The 20,756-nt window shown below is 51.8% G+C and overlaps 2 protein-coding genes across 9 annotated transcripts in view; both read left to right on the forward strand.

Moving 5' to 3' along the window:
- Positions 1-2,111: 2,111 nt before the first annotated feature.
- Positions 2,112-12,179, forward strand: GRINA (glutamate ionotropic receptor NMDA type subunit associated protein 1). 5 transcript variants are annotated; one of them, XM_081875051.1, is made up of 8 exons: positions 2,112-2,161; positions 5,690-6,024; positions 6,299-6,358; positions 6,508-6,620; positions 9,193-9,393; positions 9,623-9,751; positions 10,294-10,437; positions 10,973-12,179. In XM_081875051.1, the coding sequence occupies exons 1-8, from the start codon at positions 2,127-2,129 to the stop codon at positions 11,120-11,122; spliced, it is 1,167 nt and encodes a 388-aa protein (XP_081731177.1). In that variant the 5' UTR covers positions 2,112-2,126; the 3' UTR covers positions 11,123-12,179. The 5 variants fall into 5 exon arrangements, with proteins under 5 accessions (XP_081731177.1, XP_081731179.1, XP_081731180.1 ...); XM_081875053.1 differs by lacking the exon at positions 2,112-2,161 and adding an exon at positions 2,194-2,225; XM_081875054.1 differs by lacking the exon at positions 2,112-2,161 and adding an exon at positions 2,675-2,894.
- Positions 12,180-15,438: 3,259 nt separating this feature from the next.
- The window catches only part of LOC309349263 (uncharacterized protein), a 50,055-nt gene continuing 44,737 nt past the window's right edge, over positions 15,439-20,756 (forward strand). For 2 of the 4 annotated variants that reach the window (XM_081875033.1, XM_081875034.1), the window contains exons 1-2: positions 15,439-15,798; positions 16,514-16,774. In XM_081875033.1, the coding sequence (XP_081731159.1) occupies positions 15,612-15,798; positions 16,514-16,774 (448 nt within the window). In that variant the 5' untranslated portion in view covers positions 15,439-15,611. The remainder of the gene's footprint in view (positions 15,799-16,513; positions 16,775-20,756) is intronic. The other 2 variants (XM_081875035.1, XM_081875036.1) reach the window with 1 other exon arrangement.

Consider the following 20,756-nt stretch of genomic DNA (forward strand, 5'->3'; position numbering starts at 1 on the left):
CAAATGGGTCAGCGACTGCAGGCGCTTCCAGAGACAGGAGGCCTGTGAAGGCAGGGCATAGATAGCCAGATGTTGCTGGCCAGCCAGGTGTAGGCAAGAGATGTTGAAGTTCAGCTGTACTGGGATGGGGTGTCCTCTGAGGAGCGGCTGGGTGCCCCATGAGGTGCCTGAAGAATATGCTTGAATTGCCCATAAAGGCAAGTCTGCACCAGCTGCTAATCTCCAGGAACAATTACTCTGTGGTTACTTGCTCTTGTGAATGTGTGGGGAAGACAGATGGTTGTGTAAAGTCTTTGCATTGGAAGCAAGTGGGGCATTTCCCCTTGACAGCCACCTGATGAGGCAGCGGATGATGTTCTAAAGAGGTCCAGAAGCAGCCTGCAAAGGAGGACAGGGAACATTACCCCACACCCCGCTCCTGGAAATAATCTTTGGGCAATCGCAGGTTCACTAGGAAGAGTCCCCAGTTCCTTTTCCACAAGGCATAAAGATCTGGACCCCTCACCGATTGTGTTCTCTCCTTGCATGGAGTCTGGACTTGAATGAGCGAAGGAGAAGGTGCCCCAGGGTGGAGAGCTTGGTCTTTTGGGATTCTTCTTTGGTGCTGAACTGCAGGCGCCAGTTACTGTGATTTGGAGGGTCTCAGACAGGGAAGTGTGAAAGCAGAGCATCTTGGCAGAGGAGAGTCTCCAGGTGTCATAAGAGCAGAAGAAGACACCCTGAACCCAGAGCCAAAGGAGGGCTCCTGGAGCAGTTGTGCACAGGGATACCAAGAAAAGACAATGGAGAGACCCGGTCTCCTGTTTTATTAAAGAAAGTCTCCCAGCCTTTGCAGACGCAGGATGGACACCACAGCAAGGAGACTTCGGTTTGCCTGCACGGTAGAGAATGTTCACACATTTTTTAAACACAAAGCAGCATCCGTCCCTCTGCCCAGGACTCCCTGTTGCTTCACCTGCCCACCAGAGGGCAGAGGCGGCAATAGCCAAACCTTACCATTAGCTCCCCTTTCTGGGCTCAGAGCCCAGCACCGCAAAGCCCAGAGATAAGGAGAACATCCAAGCCAGTCAATTAGCCTGTGTCAAAGCAAGCAAATATGAGCATATATGAGCTCACTGCTACAACCACTACCAGTTAATTGTGGGGTTATCTTGACTACCAACATGGCCTTAGGGAAGCTTTCAGAACAGCTCAGCTTTGGTTCAACACACTAGATGAGGCCCACCTTGTCCAGCCCCCTGTTCTCACACTGGCCAAACAGATGCCTGTGGGAAACGCACAGGTCAGATTCGAACACAAGCCCTCTCCCCTCTTGCGGCTTCCAGGAATGGCTTTTTGGAAGCATGTACTGTTCCCAACTGTGGAGACAGAGCAGAGCTGTCCTGGCTAGCAGTCATTGATGGCCTCCTTTGCCCAATCCTCTTTGGAAGGCATCTCACTTGGTGGCCATCCCTGCCTCTTGGGGCAGGGAGTTCCACAGGTGAACTCGCCACTGTATGAAGAAGGACTTTCTTTGGTCTGTCCAGAATCTTCCCAGATGCCACAGCTAGTTCAGGACACAGACCCTTGCCCAGATATTGGAGAGCAGGGGGTGCCAAGTGGAACTCCTTATTCAGGCTGCTGCTGCTGCTGCGCGACTTTAAGGCACAGGCAGGGAAGGGGCTGCAGGCCCAGAAGAGTTTCCTCCAGCCGTCTTGCGCTGATGACTTCAACACACCCTGTTTTGATGAGCTTCACATCCTCCCCTTTGTTTGCCCTTCCTGTGTTCCTCGTAAGAGTGCCCCCAAGGAGGCAGAGCAGGGGTTGGTGGGGGTCCGGAGCCTGCAAGAGCGCTTTGGCCCCAGCCACCAGGAAGGAAGGCTGCTGAGAACGAAGGGGGGTGGCTGTTGGTGGCTGCTATGGCAACAGAGGCAGGAAGAGAACCCGGCCTCCTTGGCAGCAGTTGGGGGCTGCTCCTGCCCGCAGCCGGGGAGGGGGTGGCCGCCTTGGGCGCGCTCTGCATGCTGGAGCATTGTAGGCAAAGCTGCTGCCGGGTGGGGTGAGAAGGGCCTTTGTGGAAGTGGGGGTGGGCCAACGTGGCAGAAGAGCCCCTCCCTCCAATTGCCTTCTGCTTGGTGGTTAAGAGCATGGGCACAGAGCCCAAGGACCCTCTTGGCCCCAGGTTGCAAACGCCCAGCTGTGGAGTTGGGCAGGGCAAGGGGGTCTTGGATGCCCCTCTCGGCCAGGTAGCCCAGAAGGAGGCAGGCTGGTTACGCTGCCAAGGGCTTGTGTGTGTGCCCAGAGGGTCTCTGGTGTGGAGATCACACCTTCCCGTGCTTGGCCAGGAGAAGGCTGCTCCCCAGGGAGCTGAGCAGTGCCCAGGCGGGGGCAGCACCTTCTCCTGCTGCCCCTTGGCATCTTGAGAGCCTCCTGGGGGGGCAGCTGTGGGGCTGGAGCCGGGGGGCAGGGGCTGACACAGCTAGCTGGGACTGGCCTGGGGGATCACTTTAGAGTTCACCTATCCCTTGGCGTCCTGCTTGTCTTCCAGGGAGCTCAAAGCAGCCTGCGTGGTCTCCCCTCCCCAAGTTCCCCTCTCAACAACCCTGCAAGGTAGGTGAGCGAGGGTGACCTGGGCCGTGCCAGCCCTGCTCCTGTGCTCTGACCCTGAGCCAGTTGGTCCACTTCAATGGGTTGTTCTCTGCTTTTCAGCAGATTCTGAGGGCTGCCTTGGGAGACCAGCCCCTCCCTGTAGACCCTCTTCCTCCTCCCCTGGCCAGGAGATCTGGGAGCAGAGCAGAAGCAGCAGCAGGAGGAGGACCCCCCCCCCAGCTCCTGCCAGGCCAGGCCTTGTTTGAACCACCGCTTGCTTGGACCTTTGGGAGACCAAACTCCGGAGGGCGGATGAAGACCCAAGTGTGGGTCACGCCGGCACCCCTGTTTTATTCTTGTCTTGGGGGAGGGCTGGTTAAAAAGAGGACAGCAGAGAAGTGGGTGGGAGCCAGGTGTGAACTGGGAGGCAGTTCTGCTGCTCATGGCTTTTCAGTCTTCCTCCCGTGGTGGCGGGTGGGTGTGGGTGTGGGGGGGGGTGTCCTCCAGGGGTGTTCTGCCTTGGATGCCTGGGGGGGGGGTGCTGTGTGTGTTTGTGGCTGCTGCATAGTTGCCAATGCCACGCTGCTTGACACTCCAACCCCTATACCACACCGCCACGACTTTGGAATGGGGCAAACCTTCCCATGCTTTTATAGAAGACATCTGAAGGCGCCACTGCACAGGGAAGTCTTAAATGTTTGAGGTTTTTATTGTGTATTTAATGTTTTGTTGGGCACCGCCCAGGGTGGCTGGGGCAACCCAGTCAGATGTGTGGCATATAAAGAACAAAATTATCCTCATTATTACTACTCTTTTACTTTCAACTGGGAAATGGGATTGTGTCCAGCTGCCTCCTGACCTGCTTTTTTCTTCCTGATACTTCAACTTCCTTAATTCTCCATGAGTGTGAAGCACTTGTGCTTCTCCCTCCCAGTTGAGGGGAGGGGCCTGGAAGGGCTCCTTCGTGTTTGGCCCTTTCCCAAAGGGGTCTCTCCCTCGGACTTCACATTCCTGCAGCTCCCCGTAGAAGTTTCTTCCTCATCCTCCAGTGATTCCCATTCAGTTTGTGAACAGTTCTTACCTGAAGCCCAGTCCCCAAATGGCCAGCTGTTTACAGCACAGTTTGGGAATTGCTTTTCTTCTTCATATTGAAACGTGTCCCCTCTGCCCCCGGCACTTTACAGCACACACACACTCCCCTCAAATAATCTATTTAAAAAGGAGCATATGAAAAAGTTAGGACAGCAGATAGAAAGTTAGCAGGGGGGCGTGTAATGAAATCAAAACTGGCAGACCAAAGGACTGTTTGAGTAAAATGGTCTAATGGATGACTCAACGTCCCTGAGAAGGCTCAGCAGATTTTTTGGGGCAGGCAGTTCCACAGGTGCGGTGCTGAAAACACCACCATGCACCTTCTCGGCCAGAGCATCTCGGGTGGGCATGTGGTGGCAAAGGTGCCAGTTGTGTCTTGGTTGCATTGCTGCAGGCTCCCTTGGGAGGAGAGCCTGGACGCTTCAGGCAGTGCAGAATTCTGCCACCAGGAATGGCTGGCGACTTCCTTACTGCTCTGTCCCCAACCGTGCCAGATTCGCACTTGGCAGGGATGCTGGGCAGGCCTTGGAGCTGCCTCCTTCCCCCTCTCTGGCAGGCTTCTGGCCTGTCCAGTTGACAAGCTGCTCCCTGCTCCTTCGGGGGCTTTTCCAAGGGTGCTGAGGCTGCTTTTTGTGGTGGTTTTGCTGCTGATGCTGCTGGGTTGCTTTCCTTCTCTCCCTGATCTCTGTAAGTGCTTTTTCATTGCTCCTTATGGTGCTTTGCTGGCTGTTAGCCAGCCATCTTGGGGAGAAGAGAGTTTGAATAGAAACAAATCAGATCTAGCAGACAGGATCTTGTGGAGGAGACGGTTAGTTATGTCCCCTGGTTCTGTGCAGCCAGCACTTTGAACTGGGCCCAGAAATGAACCGGATGTCAGTGAAGCCGATACTTGGAGAGGAAAGTGCTGCATGCTCTAAAAATCTGTATGACTTTGGAAGAACCGTGCAAATGTAGGTTTGGTGCCAGGGATGGAGCCTCCCTGAGCATCTTGGACATTTCTGGCCCTTCAGTATCCCTGTTCCAAGTGCTGGTGTGATCAGAACATTTGCCTCCACACCACCCAACCCACATGCTCAGATCAGTGCCTGAAGCCCTGCTTATCATCCCCCCAATGATGTGCATTAGAGACAGGGCCTTCTCCGCAGTGGCCTCTCGCTTAAGATGTTCAGTTTCCGCCTTCAGTTGCCGTGTTTTAGGTGGGATTGAAACCCTGCCTGTGCTGAGTGGCTTTTAACGGTTGCACTTGATGAATGATGTCGTTCTGGAAATGGTTCTTATAGGGCTGGACTGTATTTCACTGGATTGATGGGCTGGTGGGGTTTTGTATTTTACAGCTGTAGTTATTTCTGATGGTCAGAGCCGTTCGGCTCCAGGGCAGACTCCCTGGGAAGGTGGTGGACTCTCTTTCCTTGGAGGTTTTGAGCGGAGGCTGGTCACCTGACAAGGGTGTTTTAGTTGAGATTCCTGCATGGCAGGGGGTTGGACTAGATGACCCTCGGGGTCCCATGCAGCTCTACAATTAAATGATTCTGTGAGGCAAAGCTTTCTTCACCTTCTTGAGAAGCCTTGATCCAGAGAGGCAGCTTTTCCGTCTATAAGTAGCAATAGCAGTCGTCCGTAGGCTTGAGAAAGGACGAGTGGTGTCTGGTCAAATGTCTAAGTCCTGAGCTGGATTTTGTGGTCAGGGGCCGCGTCTTGGAAGGGGATGGGCTCTGCTCAGAACCTTGTTCCTCCCCCTGCCTTTAACTTCCCCAGGACTTTTCCGCCCTCTGCATTCTGCCCTCCTTCCTCTCACACCCATCTTTGTAAAGAAATCGCACCAAATTATGTGAAAAATGGGCTCTTAGATTGTGGGAATATATGTGAGCGTACTGTTTGGTTTGCACCGTGTGAGACTTCTGGGCAGAAGGGGAGGGTGTTCCCCCGGACCCCCACTCAATCTTGGGTGGGCTGCTTGCGGCTGGGGAGGGTGGTCTCCCTCTGCACTGCTTGAAGTTGCCAACCCTCTCTCTCTCTCCCCCCTCTGCAGCCGCGAAGTGGTGGGAGACCCGGCCGAGATGTCGCATGAGAAGAGCTTCCTGGTGTCTGGAGACCCCTTCCCTGGGCAGCAGCCGCCTGCCCCACCTGGCTATGCCCAGCAGCCCTACCCAGTGGCTCCCTACCCACAGCCCCAGCCCGTGGCATACGGCCAGCCCGGATACCCGCAGGGCCCCTACCCGGTTGTGGCACCCTACCCACAAGCGGCACCCTACCCCCAGGCACCCTACCCTCAGGCACCTTACCCCCAGGCGCCCTACCCGCAAGGGCCCTACCCACAGGGGCCCTATGCCCAGCCGCATCCAGGAGTTGCCGTGGACCCAGACTGTAAGTAGTCCACTTGCCCGCTCTGCTGCAATGGTGGGGGGCAGGAAGGGGGGCTGTGGGGTCTCTGCTGGGGTGGCAGAAGAGCTGGTCCTGTGAGCCAGGGGAGAGACCCCCTGGCCCATGCAGGCGGGGAGCACTCTCCCGCCTTGTGGCTGCTTCCATGGGGAGCTGGGCTGCCCCCGAGGAGCCTGAGCAGCATTCCCTGGGGGGCGCTGCTCTGTGGCCCCCTCCTCAGTCTCCTCTCCTCTTCTCTTGCTGCACTTGTGCCCCCCAGCTGGAGCCAGGCGCCCTGTTTATGTGGTATGGAGAGGAGGCACCGCAGACTCTAGGATTGGTGAGCGCCCCGCCCTCATCACCCCTGCCAGGGGCTGGGTGAGGGGGCAGGAGGAAGAGGAGGAGGAGGTGCTGCTCCTCTGGAATCTGTAGGGAGAGCCGCCGGGTGGGGAGCCCCTGCCTGACTGGCTGCGCTGCTTTCGTCCCCAGCGCCCGTGCACAGCAACTACCATGAGGACGGACCGCCCTCCTACTACGACAACCCGGATTTCCCCCCCACCAACTGGGAGGACAAGACCATCCGCCAGGCCTTCATTCGCAAGGTGAGTCGGGCTGTGGGTGTGCAGAGGCTGTGGGGCTCCTGCCCTTCTCCCTCCCTCCCTCCCTCCTTCTGCCTCTGGCCCTGGCAATGGGGTGTAGTCAGTGTGGTGTAGTGGTTAACAGCGATAGAGTCATAATCTGGGGAACCGGGTTTGCTTCCCCGCTCCTCCACCTGCAGCTGCTGGGTGACCTTGGGCCAGTCCCACTTCTCTGAAGTCTCTCGGCCCCACTCACCCCAAAGGGTGTTTGTTGTGGGGAGGAAGGGAAAGGAGAATGTTAGCCGCTTTGAGACTCCTTCGGGTAGTGATGAAGCGGGATATCAAATCCAAACTCTTCTTCTTCAGTCCAGTCCTAGTGTGGGAGGAAGCTCTGGAAGTGCTGTGGCTGCTGGTGGAGGAGGAGGAGGAGGAGAGGGGCTGGCAGTGCGCAGACCCTCGTTGGCAGGGAAGGGTCAGACCCCCAAGAAGCTAGATCTGATATTGATCGGGGTTTCTTTGCATGCCACTTTCCCCTAGTTAAAACTGCAATCAAGGCAGCTCACAACATGAAGAGAGTCACATAATTCCAAAAACGGAACAATAATAGGCAATGAGTAAAAGCATATCACAACATACACAGCCAAACTACGTCATTACTGTTGACACCCGTCTGTCTCGGGAGACAATGGAGGAGCACACCTTTGGGGGTGATGTCACTCCGTTGGAGACCGATACGGGAGAGACATGTTTTGCTGCACCTGGGGCAGAGAAAGGCGTCTGGTTGTGCTTCTGCCGATGCCAGGGGGCCCTTCTTCTCTCTGCGCTCCCCCCAGCGGCCATTCCTCCTCTGGTCTCTGCTGTGGATGCAGGACCTGGCTGCCTCCAGGCACTGCGCTCGTCTGCAAAGGATTCTCACAGGGCGGAGCTGATGGTGTTGCCAGCCTTCATTTGAGACACAAGGTCTAAAAGTACCATTTTTTCGCTCTATAGAACGCACCTTGTTTTAGAGGGGGACGACAAGGGAGGGAAAAAATCTCCCCCTCTCTGCCCCTTCAGCGAAGCGGCAGGAGGCGCTGTGCAGAGAGGGGGAGATTTTTTCCCCCCTTGTTCTCCCCCTCTAAAACAAGGTGCCGTTCAAGGTGTGTTCAGTTGCCTTTAGGGGGCTACCTTGGAAGCCTGAAGAGCGAGAGGGGTCGTGCACACTGACCCCTCTCGCTCTCCAGGCTTCAGTGAAGGCAACCCGAAGCCTCAGGAGCGTGGCGGGAGTTCCCACTGTGCTCCGGAGGCTTCGGGTTCCTTTCAACCTGCTCTTTGGGGCTGGCGGGGGGGGGGAGCGCTGCTCAAAGACCGCCAGCCTCAAAGACCAGGTCGGGGAGCAGCACAAAGGCTGCGCACCGCCTTCCCACTGCCCCCCCCGAGCTTGTGGGGCTGGCAGCAGGGGGAAGCGCTGCTTTGCCCCACCACCAGCCTCAAAGAGCAGGTCGGGGAGCAGGGGAAAGGCGAGCAGCAAGCTTCTCGGGGCTGCCAGGGAAGCCCGGGTCCCCCCCCCCAGCCCCAAAGAGCAAAGAAGCGAAGACAGTGAGCAGGATCCATCCCGCTCACTGTCTTGGCTTCCTCTTTAGCCGTGCGCAACCTCTCCGGCAGGGAGAGGCTGCGCACGGCTATGGCAATACCCCCACCTACCGCAAAAGCCCACAGGAGCCGCGCACCCTTTAAGGAGCATGCGGCTCCTGCGGGCTTTTCTACGAGGAGGGAGAAGGGACTGACTGGCCGCGTCAGTCCCTTCTGCCTCCTGAGGAAAAGCCCACAAGAGCCGCGCAGAGCTTGTGTGCAGCTTTTGGGGGCTTTTCCTGCCTGCCTCCCCCCTGCATTCGCTCCATCAGATGCACACACAGTTCCCCTTACTTTTTAGGAGGTGAAAAGTGTGTCTTATGGAGCGAAATATACGGTAATACCAAAAATGGAAAACGAGCGAGGTCTCAACCAAAGAAGAACAGCAACTTAAGTTGACAGAATATCCACACCTTGCAGAATTAACATATAGAATAAGAGAACAAGAAGAACATACATTTAAAGAAGATTGGGAAACTTTTGTTGAATATATGGGAAATAATTTTGTACAGCTGAAAACACCAGCAGCATTAAGATAAAATCAACAGTTTAAATAAGTTTTGATGGATGCAATAATGGAATACTGAATGGTGTAGTTTTCGTAAAATATGCAGGGATTTATGATATGTAAAATGAACCGTGGAAAGAGAAGAAGGGAAGTCAGTGATATCTTAAGGGTGTACAATTAGTATTTTAAGTTGTAAAACAGAAAATTTAATTAAAAATTATCTATCTAATACCAGAAATCAGTATCAGTAACAGCAAAATTAGCATCTCCAATATTAAATCTCGACACCAGCAGAAGCCCCTGAGCAATGACCATGGGTGGTCCATGCAGTCCAGCTCCCTGCCTCCCGCAAGGGGCAGGAGGCACTGAAGCAGCTGTTGCCAGGGGGGCACCACCATGTTTTGAGTGCCGCCTGCTCTGCCCCCCCCCCCGGTGGCTCTGGCTGGTGTGACGGAGGCTGCCTTTGTCCCCCTGCAGGTGTTCCTGGTGCTGACCATCCAGCTGTCGGTGACCTTTGCCTTTGTGGCCATCTTCACCTTCGTGAAGGGCGTGAAGGGCTTCGTGCGGAAGAATGTCTGGACCTACTACGTCTCCTACGTCTTCTTCTTCATCTCCCTCATCGTCCTCAGCTGCTGTGGGGAGTTCCGGCGCAAGCACCCCTGGAACCTCGTGGCCATGGTAAGCGGGGCAGCGGGCGCGTGGCCTCGGGGGGCGGCGGCTGCTGCCGCCATGGATTGAATTCTGAGTTTAAAAAGTCTTAGAAGCCTGCCTTGGCCTAGCCAGCCAGGCAGGCAGGCAGGCAGCAGAGATGGCTGCCCCTTGACTCAGATATGGGGGGATGTGGGGCCTGGATTGAGGCTCACTGCTGAAGGCCCCTGCCTCTCCTCCTCCTCCTCCTCCTCCTCAGTCCATCCTGACCCTGAGCCTCTCCTACATGGTGGGCATGATTGCCAGCTTCTACGACACGGACGCCGTCATCATGGCCGTGGGCATCACGACTGTCGTCTGCTTCACTGTCGTGATCTTCTCCCTGCAGGTTGGTGTGTCTGCTCTGCCCGCCTTCCCTGGGGGGGGGGACACGACAAGAGGCATTGTTTCTCCCCGTGTGAGCACCTGGGTTGCCCAGAAGTGCACCTTGGGCTGTTGGGTTGGCACCCTGCCTTTGGAGGGGGGCTGTGAAGCCAAAGAGGCCTTTGCTCTTCTGGATTGTGGGTGGGTGGGGATGGCAGAATTGGCACCCAAGAGATTCCAGGCCGCGATGGCTGTGCAGGGACTCCTTTCCTGGGGCTCTGCATTGCTGCCTACGTCTTTTGACCCAATGGCTGCTTGAGGCAGAATAAGACCCTGCAAAGCAGACTGAAGTGCCACGGGTCAGGCAGCTGGTCTCTGGCGGAGTGTGCTGGTTCCCCTGCTTGCCACCCTTGCCCAGGCTGCCAGGCCACCATGTCCTGCACTGGCCCCTTGAGGCAAACGGGCCCGTGAAGAGATGGCGTTGGGGGCCCTGGCACGTGGGGCAGGGGGCCTGGGCTGTGGGGTACTGCCTGACCTCTGTCCTGGGGCTCCTCTCCTTGTCTGCAGACCAAGTACGACTTCACCTCGTGCCGAGGGGTGCTGATCGTCTGCCTGGTGGTCCTGTTCATCTTCGCCATCCTTTGCATCTTCATCCGGAACCGCATCCTGCAGATTGTCTATGCTTCCCTGGGCGCCCTCCTCTTCACCTGCGTGAGTCTCCCCGCGGGCCCCAAGATCCACCGGCCGGGCAGAAGGGCCCTGAGAATTAAGGGGAAGGAAGGTGCCTCTGAGCCCCCTCCCTGTTCAGCCCAGGGATCAATAGCCAATCTCTGTTCGCAAGGCCTTCTGCACAAAAGACAGCTCCTGGTTGCCCCCCCAGATTTAGAGGAGAGCTTGTTAGCTGTTGCAGTTGTCAGGTAACAGGTCGTCGGAGCCTGTTGTTGATCTGCTGCTGGCCACGCACCCATAGAGATCTGCCAGCAGATCCTGATCTCCCCAGCCCTAAGTTAGAGTCCCTGCAGAGCCCCTCCCTCTCCACTCCCCCTTCACCCACCTGTGCTGGTGGAAAGAGCACCTGCCCGGCCCCTCCTTCCTTCCTAGGATGCTGAGGGCCTGAAGGCAGCTGAGAGAGGATCCCAGGCCCAGCAGTGGAGCGGGTGGGGGTTCCAGAGGTGTGTTGGGGCGCAGGCCCCTTTGGCTCTCCTGGGGGTTCTTGTGACCCACGTGACCTGCTTTCTCCTTGCAGTTCCTGGCCATGGACACCCAGATGATAATAGGGAACAAGCAGCTGGCCATCAGCCCGGAGGAATACATCTTTGCGGCCCTCAACCTTTACACGGACATTATCAACATCTTCCTCTACATCCTGGCCATCATTGGGCGGGCCAAGGAGTAGGCCGCCCTCTGACCCCTTCAGGGGCTAGTTCCTTCCAAGCCCTGTCTTTGGTTGTGGTTCTACTCCTTTTTATCCCCCCCCCCCTCGTGGGGTCTCCCCCGCCCCTCCGCCCCGGTTTTTGTTGTGTTCCTGCCCGTCCCTTGAGTTTGAGTTCTTTGCCTCTTCCCCCTCCCTGTCTTGTGCTTTTCTGGGGAAGGGTACCTGAAAAGAAGGGGGAGTCCAAGGTAGCCAATGCCCCCCCCCAACCGGGGAGGTAGCGCTCACCTCCAGCCTGCCGTATGCTGGTGTCAGTTTTTGGAAAGGAAGGGCTCCTCTGCTCTGCGTCTCCCTTGGGCTGTGCAGAGTTCGGAAGAGGGTGTAAATACGCTGTGCTTGTCTCTTTTGTATTTTGGTCTAGAAATGCTAATTTAATTTTGAGGAATCTCCTTTTCTTGGGCGTGCCACTCACAGCCGCTTCTTCCCGTGGGTACAGGGCTGTTCTGGGGCTCTGGACACACGCAAACCGCCCCCTGCCTCTTGGCTGGCAGCGAGGTTCCCCACCCCCCTTGCCACCTTCCACCCCCACCCCTGAATGATACTGATACGGGTGCTGCTTCCTGCCCTGCCCAGGCTGGCTTCCCACTTTGCTGGGCTCTCCTGCTCCAGCCACTGTGGGGGCTGAGTGCCTGGATGATGCCCATGTCCCGTTTTTACAAATATCGTCCAGAAAAGTAGGGGTGGCTTCTCCCCTCTAGCTCGGGGGGCAGAGACTGCTCAGCTGCCTTTTCTCAGGCTCCCCTTGGGGCATGCAGGGAAGACGCCTTCCTTGCTCCCGGCCCTCAAACACTTTGCTTTTCTACAGAGCTGTGAAGTCTCCTGACCCTTTTTGTCTGGGGACCCTGTACCCCCTCCTTCCTTCTCCCCTTCTTCTCCCCCCTCCCTGCCCCCCGCAATCTGGCTGGCTTTAGGGGGGCCCTGCACTACTGCATGCTGAGCAGCCACTACTGTGCCCCCAGGGCCAGCCTCTGCACTAAACTGTAAAAATAGGGTGTCCTAATAAAAGTGAGAATGTACCAGATATCGATAGTCCTCGGTTCTGTCTTTGGGGCTGGAGGGGAAAGGTTCTTTTCAGCGCTGGGGGGTGGAATGTTGCATGGCCAACGATCCCTGCAAGGAGGCTGCAAGGCAGGACGCAAAGACCAGGAGCCTCTAGAGTCCTGGGCCTGGATAGGGACTGAATCTCTGGGGCTGAACCTCTGCTGTATATTGAGGGGCTGCAATGAGCACAGGAATGCACACATCCTGCAGCTGTTGGCATGTTGACAGGCACCGGCGGCTGCTTAGGGAAGCCAGCTCAGAGTAACTTGATTTGCCTGAGATGTAATGTGGCGTGTCCAGGTTAATACAGCAAGTTTCGAAGCTGCAGCTGTGCTATTGTAGTAACAAAGAGCTGCAACTCCAGCGCTCCTTGGAGGAAGCAGTGGCAGTTCTGCAAAGAGGGCTGCCTTTCTCAAGGGCTCTGTTCCCCTTCCCCATCTCAGCATGGATTGCTTGCGCTGCCCCCACCCTGCCCATTTCCTTGTATGGTTTATCACTGGCACCATCTTTTCCGCCAAATGAGAAGAAGCTCAAACTGTCATCCTCAAACACCAGCAAAAGATTTCTCGGTAGCTGGACATACAGACCTACAGTTTTTAAGCCCTGGTCTAGTATTGGCTGAAAGATAAAACAGATTTTTAAGAATGTATATATTCAGGGCAATTAGGCAGGATTTCTGAAAAAACACAGGTTTAACATCAAATATCCAGAGACCTTTCAAAAACAATTCTCTAAAGTTAGAAGCCAGAAAGCATTTGACAGAATGGAACAGACGTACTTATTTCGGGTACTGCAAAATCTAGAACTAGTGTCAAATCTTCTTACATTTGAAGGGAGGAAATGGCCATTTAACGATTAACTTGGGCGCAGGCGATATAGCATTGGTATTTTAAAAAATCCAAGTGGTTGACACAAATAAGGAACTTTGAAATTATCCAAGATTGCAAAGAGTTAATCATACACTACCATTCTAAATGAATGCAACAAATAATAAAATATCTGCCTAGATTGGAAAATTTGAATTTCTTCTGGGCTGGAAGGCCAGTTATAAAAATGAGCAAAATGCTACAGAACTTCCTTGTATTATTAAATATTGCACTTAGTCAGCAATTTCTTACTTAAGAAATTGTAATTTTATTTACTTTCCTGGGGGGGGGGGAGCATAGGGTAACCTAAAAGACCCTTTACCTACAGTGATTAGTAGGAAGATTTGCATTCCCAAATGTAAAGTGTTAAATTACCACTATCTGTTACATTGGGACATTATAAGAACATAGTTTGAGAACTCTTGCCACACAAAACCAATACGTTTATCAACTAAAATTGTCTGACATAATAGTAGGAAAGATCTTGCAATAATTAAATTCAAATCCCATTACTAGAGTCATTTGTAAGATTTGGAGAGAGTTTAGGAACAAGTCAATCCCAGGCTACCTGCTTCTTGCAGCAGTCTTTTAGAATATGGAATGTGAGGGGAAAGACCAGTTAGGTGAAATGAAATTATGGGAAAGAGCTATGACTAAATTAAGGTCTGTGATGGAGGAAGGGTTAACATATTAAAAACATTATTATTTAATATATTTATATACCGCCCTGCACCCGGAGGTCTCAGGGCGGTTCACCAGCTGAAATGTGAGATTGATTGGAAATAACTGACTTTTTATGAAAAACTTACAGATAAGGCATAACACATCTAGATTGCAGAGATGGCATGAGTTCTTGAGTTATTGGTCTCAAATATTTATTGATTTATCCACCCTTTCCCCTCAAGTCCTTGACTGGGTTACAACCATTTAAAATACACCACTGAAACAGTTTTGAAAACCTTGCAGATACAAAACAAAAACAAAAAACCGCAATCACAAAAAATTGGGTTGGTTAATTATGTGAATAATCAGAGAATTAATCCTCATTACGTAATTAAAAACTAAAATGGGAAATAATCAAATTTATTGTATGCCGACAGAAAAATGGAGAAATTCACTGCACAACTCTGGGAAGTGAATTTGAAAGTTGTGTTGTGTTTTTTAAAAAAAGCAAAGCTTTAACCAGATGGTATCTGACACTACTTGGATTAAATTATAGCCCATACTCTGTGATCAATTGCAGAAAGTAAGGCATCTGAAACTATTTCATGTCATGTGAGACTGCCCAGTGCTTCGAGAACGTTGTTGAGAGTCTGTGTTGACAGAGAAAGGGAATATTCTCTGACAGAAACTACTCAGAGGTCTAGTTATTTATCTGATAGTACACATTTAATGTAAAGGTGTATATTTCTATTTTTTATAACATAAGTGTTAACCTTGAGTCCCCGTGGGCTCACCACAAACTCTATTTATTATTGATTGCTCATGTTTACTTATTCTAAAATATATTAGCTCAATCAATATATTCTATTTATGTCTATGTTTCAATCACTGTAAATACTAATAAAATTGCTGGCACACGTGTAAGTGTTGGCGAAGGATGCTGAGCGTGGTCCTGGCTTGGTTGGGGTGGCAGTTGCTGTTCCCCATGGAGGCCACAGGGGGGCAGCTGGTGCCACATTCTCTGGGAGTTCGGTCTGTCCAGCAAAGGGGTTGGAGCTAAACTGACCGTACAGTTTGTATCTACATTTGGAATGTCGTGCATCCGCCATATATTGTAGAGCTGGAAATGTGCAGAAAAAGACAATGAAAATGGACAAGTGGCTTTGTTTATTTTATTTCACATTTATACACACATTGATTGCAAAAAAACCCAAAAAAACCCTCAAAGTGGTGGTGGTGGTTGTTGTTAACTTATACCCTGCCCGAGACACTCTGGGTGGTTTTCAACAGAATATAAAGAGTACGGCAAGAAGTCAAACATTAAAAGCTTCCTGAAACATAGCTGCCTTCAGATGTCTACGAAAAGTCATATGATTGTTTATCTGTTTTGACTTCATCTGGGAGGGCGTTCCACAGGGCGGGCGCCACCACCGAGAAGGCCCTTGGGCTGGTTCCCTGTAACCTCACTTCTCGCAATGAGAGAACTGCCAGAAGGCCCTTGGAGCTGGACATCAGGGTCTGGGCTGGACAATGGAGGTGACCTCCAGGTATACAGGGCCAAAGCTGGTCAACAGGGCGCAGGGAATTTCCTGGGTGATGGCGATGCCCGCCCTGCTTTTCTATTGCAGCTTGCCTGCCCGCCTCTCTTCCCCTCCCCCACAGGGCTCCTAAGAGCTCCAGCACACTCAGGGCTGCTTGCATCACAATCGCCGCCCGTGTCATCCCTAGCGCCAGGCTACCTGGGCTGCCTGCTTGTCTCCCTGGCTAGCAGTGGCAAGGAGAGGGGATCCTATGGCAGCTTGAACACCTGGATGGCACCCTGACACCCTTCTGGGGCACTCCCAGGCAGCTCACTATCCCTGCACCAAGACATCTCGCAGGGGATGGCCATCTTCGCTCGCTATGACGACTTAAAAAAGGAGATTGATGCCCTCGTGGCAGAAAATGACGAGCTGAAGCACCTCATACAGATGCTCAAGGAGAACCAAGAGCTCAAGTCTATCCTACGGAACCAGTACAACGAAACCAACTTGATCCCCAAGTTTGAATCTACCCGGATTGATGCCACAAGTAAGTGCTACAGTTGATGGGGGGGGGCTCCAGTGAGGCAGGCTGCTTCCCCAGGCAAGATCTTACTCTGGAGAGCAACTGGGGGGGGGGGGTTCAGGCCTTAGGGAACAAGGAGGAGCCCCAGAAGGTTGTCTGCAGGGGGGCACAATCCAAGGAGCAGGACTGCTTCTGGGATGCGGAGGAGGGGAGAGCACAAAATGTTTTCCCAAAACGAGGGTTAGCACCCCATCCCAAACAATCAGTGAAAGTTGTTAAAAACAAACAGAAGTTTATGTGGGAATATTGGCAGCTAAAGGGATTGTGAGTTTGGGGAAATGTATTTATAAATTTTATTTCTAGTCTGTTCTTCCCCCTGGGGAAAGCCGAGTAAACAATTAACAATAAAAATGTAAAGCGAAGTGAATTAATCACCACCATAAAACTGACAATAATCAAATAAAACAGGCACTGGAAGCAAAAATGAAGTATCCATCAGGCCCTCCACCCCTTCCCCAAAGGTGGAATGTAGGAGAAGGCTGCACCTCAGAAGGGAGACGACTCCACAGCCGGGGGGCTGCTGGGGAAGTTCCTGCTACACCGAACCCCCTTCCTAGGAGAGCTTCATCTGCAGATCTTAACTCACAGTTCAGAAATGTGGGTCCCAAATCGCTAAGGGCTTCACAGGCTTGCGGCTGGAGACTCTGACTCATCTTAACCTGCCTGTTCAACCCCACAGATCCGATCCTCAACAACGCCTTCCAGGATAGCCACAGCTGGGAGCAAGCCCGCTTCGCCCCCAACACCAACTTCAGGGTGACTGTACGCCGAAGGCTTCCAAGCGAGAACACTCCTTCCACCATTTCTTCAACCATTTCTTCGGTGGGTGGAACGATGATAAGAAGATCCCCTCCTGGCCCACGGGTGTCCACGCCCCTCAACCTGACGGACAGAGCAGCAGGGCTGCAGGTCGTCCGGTTTGCTCCTGACACCACGACAGGTGAGAGCCCGTCTCGTCTCCAGGAACATGGCTAGCGGGTGGAGGCAGGGCTGGTGGCACGGGGCGAGTTGGTGTGTGTGCCAGGATGGGCCCTCTGCATGGCACCAGCAGCTCAAGTGGCTACTTGAGGTGGGGATCTTTTTAGGGGCACCATGCAATGCAAGACTCTCTTGCTGGGTTGCCATTCTGGTACTGAGCAGGGTCCACGGGGTCCTGGGTCTCAGCCGTGCAGGTCGTCATCAAAATAAGCTTTACTGGACTAGCCAAAGGCCACAACGAAACCATACAAATACCATGAGGGGGGGAAATACCTATATACATAGAAAGCAGAGCCACTGCCTGAACCATCAAGATCATAACATGCAGATGCTCGTTTTGATTGGGGACTCCACAAAGCATAGAAGAGTTTCCTATTTAGGCCTCTGAATCTTACAATTCACTGCAATTTTGTCCAGGTTCTTCCTGATCTTTTTTGTCCCCAGCACAAAGAGGGCCACATTATAAGTCACTGGAGCATTAGCATCCCTGAGCAGCCAGAGACCCCCCTCTGCCAGGGAGAGACCGTTTTCCTGGACAACCAAGGGATTTAGAAAGCGTCTCCCAGGTTCTGAGTATAGTGGGCACTGGAATAAATCATGCTGGATGTTCTCCACCTGCAGTTGCCCAAATACAACATCTATCTGCGTATGGAACCCTATTATAACACCTGTCCAGGACAGCAGAGGACATTCCTTGGAAACGCAACTCAGTAAAGGCATATCCTCATGAATCTGGTGGACGTTTAGACAGGGAGTTGGCTCTAAAACACACTGTTTTTAAGAATGAAAACCATGGGGAGCATTGGGAAGATTTGATCACTTGTAAATCCCGTTGAGATTCTGTCCAGTAACACCCGTCCCTTCAGCTGCGCAGATCAAGGGAAGCGGGTGGTCATGAAGCAACTGGGCATTTTCTTGGGCATGCCCACATCTCCGCATGAAGCAGTGTTACAAGATGTGTGTTACCTCCATGTGTGTTCAGCGCTCATGTGCATTCCTACACTCACCACGAAGAGGTTTAGGACCTTTTGTAGAACTATAACGTGTGTTTGTTATGAATATGCACTCACCCTTACCCTCATGCCCACTGACAAGAGGAATGAAGCAAGGTTGGTTGGTTACATGAAATGAGAGCTTACGAATGCTGCTTCGGGCAGCCAAGTCAGCATGTAAGCAGGCAGCCGCTCCTACAGCACATGCACACCTTGGTCTAAGAGTGAAAGAAGGATCCCTATTTAAAGCCTAAAGAGGGCAGGGCATTTGTCACACTAGAAGTGGAGCAGGAAAGCGAAGGAAGCAACGCACAGGGTGCGGCTGGTCCCTGAGAGCACGGAGTGACAAGGGGATCCATGCCCCTTGTGAGAACTAACCAAGTCTTGAAAACCTGGGGTTTAAGTATGATTTCCAGCCACGTTTAGGTTATGGAGAGGGGAGGAGGTCTTTCGGATACAATTCCTACAATACCTATATTCTATTGTTCTGTTGCTCGCTTGTTATTAAGTTCCGGCCTGATTCCTAATTTGTTTACTTAATTGGGTGTAGAAGGGCTATGGCCCGAGTGAAAAATAACTAACTGGCTACCTTTGTTTCTTGAACTCTAACTTTATGTATCATTGTCTACATGGAACCTTTTCACAGGTGAAAATGAAATTTTTGCTGGTAACACCAGATTGCTGTGCTGATCTTTACATAAAATCTTAAGAGATCTGAAAGCCTTCCGAGGCTTCAGAGATAAGAACTAGATCAGCATCGGGAAAGTTCGCTGAGGGGTATTTTCTATTAAGAATATTAAGACTCAAGTTTATGCCAACTGTGCTGATATCATGGTCTACATGAATAAACCATAGGAGAAGTTCAGATTGGCTCACACCATTTCAGCAGCACCTGGGAGAAGGCGCAGGAGCAGATAGGAACTCCTTCTCTAGAGAAGCTAGACTGGCTCCCTCCTTGCCCTGCTGGCAAAAAAAACTGTTCCACCTTTGAGCTCCAACAGTTTTTGAGAACTGACTTCTTTTAATGAGAGGGATGATGCTATGCTGCTTTCATTGTGATTGTCTTTATGGTTTTGAATGGATCGTGATTGTCTGTATGTTTTTAATGGGAATGATTTGGCAGGGATGTAATGACACTTGTAATGTGGAATTATTTATGGTAATTATGGTTATAATATATGGATGGGGACGCGGCTGGCGCTGTGGGTAAAACCGCAGCGCCTAGGACTTGCCGATCGTCAGGTCGGCGGTTCGAATCCCCGCAGCGGGTGCTCTCCCGTCATTCGGTCCCAGCACCTGCCAACCTAGCAGTTCGAAAGCACCCCCGGGTGCAAGTAGATAAATAGGGACCGCTTACCAGCGGGAAGGTAAATGGCGTTTCCGTGTGCTGTGCTGGCTCGCCAGATGCAGCTTGTCACGGTGGCCACGTGACCCGGAAGTGTCTTCGGACAACGCTGGCCCCCGGCCTCTTAAGCGAGATGGGCGCGCAACTCCAGAGTTGGACACGACTGGCCCGTATGGGCAGGGGTACCTTTACCTTTTTAATAGATGGATAATGGTAAAAGATGCAGCAAATTAAAACTTAAACATGGAACTCATGGAGGCAGGGAAGGAGATCTGAAGGTTCAAAAGAACTTTGCATTTTAATGTTTTATATTGTTGTTTATGTATAAAATTATCAAAAATCCAATAAAAATAGTTAACCACTATCTTGGAATAATTCCATGTTGATCTGTAAGCGTAAATAGGTTGGCAAGTGGTAATGCACACCATTCTGTATGCTTTTTCAAAATCTCAAACAGAAATCCCTCCAGAGCTGGGGACCTTGGCAAGTTTTAGTTCTGTGATTAGTTCTATAATTTCATCTGAGCTTACCAATGGCCAGTTGGGTATATTTGAGGGAACAAGCTTGTCAGCATTAGATAGAAGACAAGGTGAATCATTAAATATTTTAATTTTTTAAATAAAGGAATTCACCTAGGTTTGAGGGGGAATTGCATATATATTTAGAAGGAAATTGGTGTTCAGATGAGCAGAAGTTATTTGCCAGGATTTGTGATTGTTCATTTTTATTGCATTTATTAAATGTGTCCATTTATTCTGATAGTATATTTTCTTTTTCTTAGCAATGAGATCATTATATAGCTTCCTACATATAAAATAGTTTTAAAAATTTGTTCTATCTCCTTTTTTGTGACATCCGTAAACGAAGTTCTGAGTAATATTTTCTCTGTATAGCATTCCTAGTCAAACCAAGGAGAAGGATTAGGGAGGGCCTGTGATGCAGCAGGCTTAGCTATCGTACTGCAGTGGTCTATTAATTGAGAATAAGATTATACTGCTTATACTGCTACCTTAATAGTGTGAGTTGATAAGGGTTGTCCTCAGATGTAACATTCTATCCGAGTCCAAGAATTTGGCAATCACGCCTTCAGACTGCAGTGACCACCTAATCTTTTCAAAACGCCGTGGTCATCACCCAGTGTCCCTGCCCCCACATCTTGTTGTGGAAGGCAGATAACAGACAATCTGCAGGTGGCGCAGTGCAGCCCCCCCTACCGGGGGGGACGGGACAGCAGGGCTAATTACCCACATATTAACCTTGAATTCCTGGCATGACTGGGGGTCCAATCTCTTGGGAGGCAGCCATATCTCACAGCAGGAAACCAGAAGTCGACCACCTAATCTTTTCCAAAACATTATAGATGGTTTGTTCTGAATGACCAGGCTTCAAGATTTTATTTGCTGGTCTGCACTGCAAAGTTGAAAGTAAATGGGAATTGCCACTTTTCTGTACGAGATCTAATAGAGAAGTTAATACTGGAACATAAATATAAAGAACATAGGATGTGGGTGGCCCTGTGGTCCAAACCACAGAGCCTCTTGAGCTTGCAGATAGTAAGGTCAGCGGTTTGAATCCCCGCGACGGAGTGAACTCCCGTTGCTCTGTCC

The sequence above is a fragment of the Podarcis erhardii genome, assembly GCF_964252035.2.
Source record: "Podarcis erhardii genome assembly, chromosome: 8".
In the NCBI taxonomy this organism is placed as follows: Eukaryota; Metazoa; Chordata; class Lepidosauria; order Squamata; family Lacertidae; genus Podarcis; species Podarcis erhardii.

Coding starts and splice junctions, on each gene's coding strand:
- GRINA (XM_081875050.1), top strand. CDS start 4,522: ATGAACCGGATGTCAGTGAAGCCGATACTTGGAGAGGAAAGTGCTGCA. Junction 6,025..6,298: donor AGTTGCCGTGGACCCAGACT/GTAAGTAGTCCA, acceptor TGTGCCCCCCAG/CTGGAGCCAGGCGCCCTGTT. Junction 10,438..10,972: donor GCGCCCTCCTCTTCACCTGC/GTGAGTCTCCCC, acceptor TTCTCCTTGCAG/TTCCTGGCCATGGACACCCA.